At 32.8% G+C, this 9,244-nt stretch overlaps 1 protein-coding gene across 1 annotated transcript; it reads left to right on the top strand.

Moving 5' to 3' along the window:
- The first annotated feature begins 801 nt into the window (after positions 1–801).
- On the top strand, positions 802–7,267 carry LOC115972886. The gene is made up of 8 exons (XM_031093112.1): positions 802–970; positions 3,115–3,212; positions 4,046–4,119; positions 4,284–4,378; positions 4,918–5,026; positions 5,874–5,887; positions 6,818–6,919; positions 7,003–7,267. Exons 1-8 carry the CDS (start codon positions 899–901, stop codon positions 7,141–7,143), a joined length of 705 nt encoding a protein of 234 aa, XP_030948972.1. The 5' UTR covers positions 802–898; the 3' UTR covers positions 7,144–7,267.
- Positions 7,268–9,244: the final 1,977 nt, after the last annotated feature.

Below are 9,244 nucleotides of genomic sequence, written 5' to 3'. Positions count from 1 at the left end.
AATTATTAGGTCTAACTCCATGGGAAGTTCTTTGAGTAGTGCCCTCTTCTTATTTTTAAGAGAGCATATTTCATTCTAGAGATAAAACATGCGATGCCTTATTAGAATTTGATTGACAGCAAACATATGTTCTCATAATGTACCCATCATTTGCAAATATAAATTTTTTGTATCACTTTTTTATATTTCACTTTATATTTCATCAATTACAACGTGTTATATGTTGTTTTTTTTTTTTTTTTTTTTTTTTCATTTTAAACTTTGACTATTTTTTAAGGAAAGTTAAATAAATACATGACAAATTTTGATCGATGAAACATAAAGTAGAACACAAAAAGTGGTACAGAGAATTTATATTCATCACTTGCTACCATTGGTGCCTCATATTTTCCATGTGACCTATTTCTCACTTAATTCTTTCTAAGTCTTTGTTGCACGCAATGGTTAATGGCTATACAAGTTTTTGGTATTTTCTTAAAACTGAGAACTAAATTTGGTGGCAATCCCATAAATACATCGAAAATTTGTAGGGGCCACACTATATGTTGTCTCCTTCAGACTAATCAAAATTTGTTTTCAAAAATAGTAGCCAAACACAATTTTTGGTTATCTCTTCTTGAAAACTTGTTTTAAAAAATAAGAGCCAAACACAAATCAGGTGAAAATTGTGTTTTGAAAACTGGTTTCAAATATAATTTTTAGAAAAAAAATTTTCTATAAGTTTGGAGAAAAAAAATACAAAAATTGGAAGACCAAACAGGCTCAAATCTCCTTAAATCCTAAAGTCAAACGACAAGTCGCATACCAAACGGTATGTCGTTGAGTCCCAGGATAAAAAAACGGATAAGAACCTGTTTGTAAGAACAAGAATCATCAAGGAAGAAGTAGCAGTAGCAGCATGGCTTCAATCACGACTATGATGATGACAACAATTCCTTCAGAATTCCAACGACAACCTCGAACCTTCACAGTAAGAGACCTCGACTTATAAATTATTACAAACCAAACACCAACTTAAGAAGTAGATATTCATGAACTGCATATGTACATGGTTAGTTATGTCCATGCATGTGTAAGAATGGAACTGCACATGTTAAGAGAGCTTCGAGAGAGTGGTACTAAGATTAATGACCTCAAGAGAAAACAATTGAACGAAGAATTACAACGTTGACGTTTTTATTTTTATTTTTTATGAGTTCATGGCTTAGTGGGTAACGAAGAAAATGAATGTTTTTTTTAAAGGTTTCCTTATATTCCCATGCTTCAAATGAAACTAAAATTCTTAGATTAGAAATTTAGTGACCCCTTTGGTTGCTGAGGAGGTATCTCGTGGATTGGATATATGTATAGGTTGTGAGGTCCACACACCTTGAGAGGTTGGAAGCATATATTTGATGCATGATATAATTATTATTGGTTTTTGTGAAGCTGTAAATTTATGATTTCAAGCCCCTGGTTGATCACTAGCAGGATAAATTCATGTTGTGGCAAGCAGTTGTCGTATGCTGAGAGGTTGCAATTTCTTTATAGTATCCAGGTATATTGGGCTAGCTTGTTTATTCTTCCCAATGAGGGTAATTGAGTTAGTGGAGCAGAAATTAGAGTATAATTTATGAAATGACTTGGGTATGGCATAAAAGGAGGGGTGGAATTCTTTTGGATTGCGGATTGGAATAAGCTAGGTTGCTGTGTTGAGGTTTATTTGGGACCTTTTTGGGGCTCAAACTGACCTCCTTAAAGGGAGATATTTTTAGAAGGTGTCCATACCAGCTGATTCTTACTGGAATTGGAGAAAAATATTTTAGTTGAGAGGTGTGGCAGGGGCCTCTGTTGAAGCACATTGTGGGTAGTGGCAAGCGTATCTTTGTTTGGCATGACTCTTGCCATGAGCATGGACCTTTACTTCAAAACTATGGCAATAGAGGAATGTATATGATGCTACTAGTTTTCCACTGACAGATTATCTAAATTTCCTTGTTGATGGTAATTGAATGTGGCCTCCTACAAGATCTAATGACTAAGTGCAAATTCAGAGCAAAGTCTGTGAAATGTGGCTTGCTGGTGTGGATGCTGTGATTTGGCTCCCTGCTGCAAAAAAAAATTGTAACTGCATGGATAACTGGAGAGCTATAAGAGCTGTCAAAGCCTTCAAAGTTGTTGGTAGCACATGATATGTTTTGCTAAAAATACTCCAATCATGCATTTATGCCTTGGATAACTTTTCGCAAAAGGCTTACAACTACGGATAGGCTTGCTTCTTGGGGATATGAAGGTTACTTGCTTGGCTCCTTTTGTAAGAGTAGAATCAAAATCTCATAATTATCTTTGTTTTGAGTGCTCTTTCTCTATGGTAGGCAGATTGGAGGATGGAATGAGGAGGCAGGCTGGGCTTTGAAGAAATTATATGAAAAAGATTTCAAATGACCATAAGACTGAATGTATTTGTGCTTCAAGGGGAGCTTATTCACAAGATTCCAGCTTGAGCGAAGAATAAAAACCTTAGCACCAAAAGAGGAATTAGCAGACCAGGATAGGCAACTAAAGAAAGAGCAAACTACCTAAGATTGTTGGTTCAAGGAAATTCAGGAATGATATAAGCCATAGGCTGTTGTGGCGAAAAAATGTCAGGAACCCAATCCTAAACAAATCTCTTTTTTGTTTGTGGAGGCTTCTGTCTGTGTCTCAGCTCTTGACACTTAGTAATTTATCTGTGTTGTGGGAGTAGTATGGTTGTAGGTGTTGTTTTGCATGTAACAGTTGTGTTGCATGCTGTATTGTATGCTCTTTTGCTGTTGGTTTGACTCTTCGTGCAGCCATTTTCTGCTTGGTGCTTGTACTTTGTTTTGTTTTTCAATGCAATCTACTTTTTTTTTTTTTTTGAGAAAGTTCAATGCAATCTACTTAATTTTTCAAAAAAAAAAAAAAAAAAAATAGAGAGAGACTCAGGCTAGGAGACATTAATTGCAAGTGACTACCTAGTTATTCTTGTGGCAAGAGTGCAACATAAATCATGTTCCTCATCAGTCCTGTATAGAGAGCATCTAAAAAAATTAGGAAGCTTAAGTTTTTATTGTTATTTTTTAACAGATAATTCAGTTTAGTTCTCTTCTACAGCAATCTTGTCATGTAACAATTGGCTGCAGTCACGTTCTTACATGTCCAAAGTCCACATGCACCAATTTCTGTGATATGCAGCACTATCTGTGTAGAAGGTAAATCACTTATTTCTGTACAATGTTTTAGCAGTTATTTTATGCTTATGTAGAGAATCTACTGTAGCTTATTGCATAATGTAAGAGGCATAATTAAGATAAGATGATTGTTTCACTGGTTCCAATGGATTTTGCTTTCTTATTGTGATCACAAACTGAATTAATTTCTAATGTGCAAATTGATACGGGAAAATACAATGTGAGACAGGCATATAATGGGAACCAAGTATTCAACTTAAATTATACACCAAAAGTTGGACCTTTTTCTTTTAGTTTAGAATAATTTCTTTTTTAAGTGTCTAATCATATCAAGATATTACATGAGAGATCCCATGTTGGACTACACTCTAGGAAGCGTTGATTTTGAATCAATTTGCATTTCAATTGTAGTCCTTAGTTAGTGCCTAGTTTACATATATATTTCTAATTAATTAAACTTTTGGACAGCAATAAGTCTATTGAAAAGGTTGACAAAGATTTACAGTAAGACAATATGAACATGCTGAATGAACTGATTACACATCAATTGTTATAAGCTGCTGAATATCCTTAGATTCCTTGTGCGTGTGTGTGTGTGTTTGTGTCAAGTATTTGTTAGGCTACTTCGTTATGTTGCTTAATCTGAACCTTAATTCTCCTGCTTAGTACAGGATTTAGTTCTCTGAAGTTAAGTCTATTTGTGCGCCAATTTTTTTGATGTTCTACATCTAAATTTTTTTAAGCCGTTTAATGTCACCATACAAATATGGGTTTAACTTAATTAGCTACTGTTTCTGAGATTTATAAATTGTAGTTATAGGAACACTCATGTTACATATTTTTGTTATTTTCAGTTTATTATTCCCTAGTAGTCCCCAAAGAAGAGGTCTAACACGTTTGACCAAGCCAATATCTGCTTCTAGTTCAGGTGAAGTAACTTTAAAGTACACTTATAAATTCATGCCATTTTTTTCTTCTTTCCCTCTTCATTTTGTCTTTCTTCCACCTCATTGGTAGTAATGCAGTTTAATCTCTTACCTTTACATTTGTTTTTTGTAAGTGATTAAGTATTATGTTGTTTTGGCAATGTAGGTCTTGAGGCATCTATTACAGATCAGAAGGGCAAAACAATAAAGTTGAAGAGTGCTATGATAGTTATTGAGTCTCAAGATGAAAATAAGATGCAAGTGAGCCTGCAAGATTAAATTTGTATTACTCATTTGTTTTGTTGATAGATAATCTCATATAAAAGATTTTTTGGCTTTTGTACAAGGTGATGTGATTTTTTTGTGAATTAAATTTTATGCTTCTTTCCTGCTTTCTTTTTTCTTTAATTATGCGTGAATGTGAATTAATAAAATAATTACCAAATATGAACTGATCTTCTACTTGGTTTGGCTAAGCATGTTTGACTTGTTACTTTCTCCATTCTGGATATAGTTTTAAAATTTGGTATGTCAATTAATGAAGATGGTTGAAGACAGAACTAGTTTTGTAGGCTAATTAGAAATTCCAATACTATATTTATCAAGTTGGCCATATAATTCATCTTTGGAAGATGCATCTGAATGGATCTTTATTAAAAACAATTGTCCTGTGGACAACATATGGTTTCTTAAACCTTTTGTGAAATAGATGGCCAGATTTGGTTGTGTTTCTTGGATTGCCCCTACTTAGGTGTCTTGGAAACTTATATTGCAATGCTCTCATGACATTCAATTGGTAGATACAAGTGGACTTGACTGGGGATGAGACGGAAAAAGTATTTAATCAGGTTCTAACAAATTTGGCTCGCACAGCCCCACCTGTTCCAGGATTTCGCAGGCAAAAAGGAGGTAAAATTCTGATATCCCTTGCCAATGTTGTTCAAGTTATAACCATGCTTTGTGTTTATTCTCTTTAGAAATAATTAGATATGGTCATGGCAAGAAGTTTCTCAAGATAGGGGCTTATTTTATCTGACGGGCATAGGTGGATACAAAACAGATTATGGTTATTTTATTGATAAGACCTCTAAAATTCTCAGATGCTTTGTAATTTCATGAAAACAATAATATACATAATTGTGTATGTAAATATGTGACAAAAATTATAGTGCTTATTATTATTCTATTCCTTCTAGAATACATTTACTTTGTTGTAATAACTTTTTCCTAACCTTGCATAGCCTGGCTTTAATTCAATTATTGAGGTTTAAGATCAGCCAGTATAAAATATATTCATTTTACTGTGTTTAGTTGTTCTTGTATAATATCTAATTGAAAACATAAGGATTGTTAAAAAAAACAATTCAGTTCATATGCTTTAGACTTTTAACTGCATTTCTAATGGCTCAAACTGGTAGCTTGCCTTGTGATAAACTACATGATACCTTTTGGGCTTTTAACTACATTTTTAATGGCTCATACTGGTGATTTTAGCCTTGTGATTAATTACATGATATTTAATGATTGAAATAACATGGAGAAGGGCTTGATCACTTTGACAAGCTTATGATCATAAACTTGAACTTCAGTCCAACGTAGTTAATTTTGAACAGTTATATGTGTGAAGGGCATAGTTTATAATGATAGTACTATGACATCCTTTTGTTTATGATATCGTATTGTTGCAGCTTATTAGTTTTTCTGTTCATGAATTCTAACGAGATTTTGTTTTGCTTGTGCACTGGCGCTACTCAAGGAAAAACATCGCAGGCAAGTGGCCTCTGATCTTAGGCTTTCTAAAAAAATATATATAAAACAATTGTTATTGCCCGAATTTTGGTATCCATGTTTAATCTGTAATTTTTTAGCCTCTTTCTAGTTATGTACTTGAGATCTTCATAGTTCCAACTTTGATGTTGATTATTTGGAAAAGAGGTCAATACTTAAACTTCCTAGTCTCAAACCGTTGTTTCACTATTCTTCTTGTGTGATTCAACTTTCATAGAAGGTATTTATGGCATACCAATGGAATTATTCTTCATACCAGCAAGTTCTGCTTCCTACACCCTCTTTATAGAGCCTTTGCTCTATTTTGAATGTCTGCAACTGCAAGTATCCTACATGTACAAAAGGAACTAATATTAGGAGTTATGTGTCTCGGGGTGGGACTTGCCTGTTCACCATAACTTACAAGTGCTTCACAACCTCAGGTTCTACAAGAAAACATCCTTTCGCACTTGAGAAGTAAAAATAAAATAGAGATTAAATTACTTCTCTGATAGCAAATCTTGCAATTTCACATCACTTGGTTTAAAATTGACAAACCAAGTTATAACACAAAAATTTTAAACTTGACAATAGTATTGGTCATATGTAAATATTATATGAACATATATAAGTGAAACTATTTTAAACTGTTTCTGTCAGCTCCAAATACCAGGTTTATGTTTGAATTGTTGGTATGTAAGTTATGATTATCTGATAAATATCTGAGGTAGATTAAGTATGTAGTGCCTTTGCACTTGTCTCCTTTAACCAAACCTATGTAACTCATATGGAAGAAATTGTGATTTGATAAAATAGCTGATGCTCTCATCCTGTAGTTTTTCTTGTGAAGGATTTATGCATTTTTAGAAATATTTTCTTTGGTTACATACAACATAATAGTTTCACAAATGGCAAACTTATAATTTTCCTCAGGTCCCAAAAAGCTTTCTCTTACAAATGCTTGGTGAAGAGCGTGTCACTAAGTTTGTTATACAAGAAATAGTTAACTCAACCATGGATGATTATGTGAAGAATGTAAGCAATTGTCGACACTTATTAGTTATCGCCATTTATTTCTTAAGTTATGGTAATTATTTTGTTTCTCTACTCCATGACAGGAAAATTTGAATGTGAAGGACAACAAAATTAACACAATCCAGAAGGCAGAAGAGCTAATGTCATCGTTTATACCTGGCAAAGAATTCAGATTTAATGCTGTTCTTGAACTTGAAGGTTCAGAAATCAAGACATCAAGTTGAATCTCATGATGACGTTCTTCTTAATGAAACATTCATTTCTTTTTTTCTTTCTGAGTCTTCTTTACTCATTCAATGTTGAAATTGATGTGTTCAGTTACAAATAAAAATAGTTTGTTATATAAAATTTATAAAAAATAATCATATAAATTCCTCTATTATAAAATATTAAAGAACAACTATAACTAATTAATATATGCATTTACTTTATCGGCTAATTCAATAAACTAATACTTTGATATAAATACAACCTCTATTGAGGTGGAAGTCTAAATAATAATATTAGTAATAAATCTCTGTAGTGATATATATATGCACTGTTCATTTCCACTACTATGATGATGTTCTTTGAAAAGAGAGATTCCTTATGATGATGTTCTTTGTAAAAGGAGTTTCCTCAGGTTTTTGGTCACCTCAAGCTCTCTTTTGGCAAGTCTTGGCACTTTAGATTGAAGAAAATGACAAGAATTTGTTGCTAATTACTTGGGTCAAAAAGTGAAAAAGTATTATTCATTGATTACTGTTCACAGTTACTGTTCACTTTTACTGTTCATGGTACTGTTCACTTCAAAATTTTACCTATTTAAGGGGGTTGTTCCTTAAGCTTAGGACAGAATTCTTTCTCCAGAACTTCTTTCTTTTTAAAAGCCTTCTTTAGAGTGAGTTCCATATTCATTGTTTCTACTACTATTTCCCTACAATCCTTGTAACTAGGACTAGTTCAAGCCTTGTAAGTTGTAACTGTTAACCTGCTCTGTTGAGATCTTGTAACTATTAAGTTGTTGAACTGTTTCAATCTTGTAACTACTACTACTATAAGTGTTTTGTTCTATTTTCAATAACAAGTATTTTCAGTTTTCAGTTTATTATACTACTTGTTGCTACCGCCATCTTGGACGGTTCTAATTGCTTTCATATATACTGCTTGGCTAGTTCTACCGCCTTACTATTGTTTTAAATTACTTTGTTTCATAATATTACTTTCATATATATATGTATATATGTATATATATATAAAGTATAATACCTATATTATTGAAACTTGAATTTTAAGGTAAACTTTTGAATATTTTTCTTTTTTATATAGGGTCATATCTCAAATTTCTAATGTCCATTTTGTTTGAATTTTTTAGCCAAAAACTAAAGAGTTTAGTCCAAATAAAATAAAATTTCATACTTTTAATCCAAAAATTAAGAGCAAAAAAAGAAGAATAATTTTTAGGCCAAAATTGAAAATACATCCTATAAAAAAATTTAATCTAAAGCCCAATTAGTCTAAAATTGGCTGAAGGGGACCCAATGGACCGAACTAGTCCAAAATAAAACCGAAATACTATGCTAATATGACTCAATCAAAACGGAACAACAATAAATATTATGATTAATATTGAGTTGTGTCTGTTTATGACAGTAAACAGTTACCACAGTGACTCCATCTCTTCATATAAAAATGTTATTTACCTACCAGTGATCAAGGGTTTTGATGTTAGGGTTGTGGCCAAACATAAACAAATAAAATAACATTAAGGAGAAACAAAATTTTGCCACATTTGTAAAGCAAATGCAATGCAATATTCATGTCCGTCCACTTTTAAAAAAAAAGGAAAATTTTGATTTAAATAAAGAACTTGAAGAGTTCTGATAAAACTCTCACTGCATTATAAATTTCTCATAGCCAATCATTCAACCATATACTCGTCATACATGGGAAGACACGAATACCATCGTGCACATCCATACAATACAATATTCGACATCCAGGTCTGTTTTTGTTTTGCTTCAGTCATGCAGATCTTGGCTATGGCGATGGTTACACAATGCACAATGGGACCTGTCATATCTTTCATATATGTGACATTGTAAGACAACTTTGCCCAACTGATTTTCTTTTCTTTTCTTTTTTTGAAGAATTCCTTTGCTCCTTTGGGATATAAGAGGCATACATTAAACAGTTCCTTTTTTATGACATCACATCAATAGACATCTAAACCGCAATGAGGAACTCCACAACCGTGAGTCTGCCTAGACCATTTTCCTTCATTTGCCTGCTATTTCTTACAAATTTCACAGCTTCTGAAACCTTAGAGCGGTAAGGACAAGAAAC

This window comes from Quercus lobata, unplaced genomic scaffold, assembly GCF_001633185.2.
Source record: "Quercus lobata isolate SW786 unplaced genomic scaffold, ValleyOak3.0 Primary Assembly Scq3eQI_1902, whole genome shotgun sequence".
NCBI lineage: Eukaryota > Viridiplantae > Streptophyta > Magnoliopsida > Fagales > Fagaceae > Quercus > Quercus lobata.
This window is presented reverse-complemented; position numbering and strand designations above follow the sequence as displayed.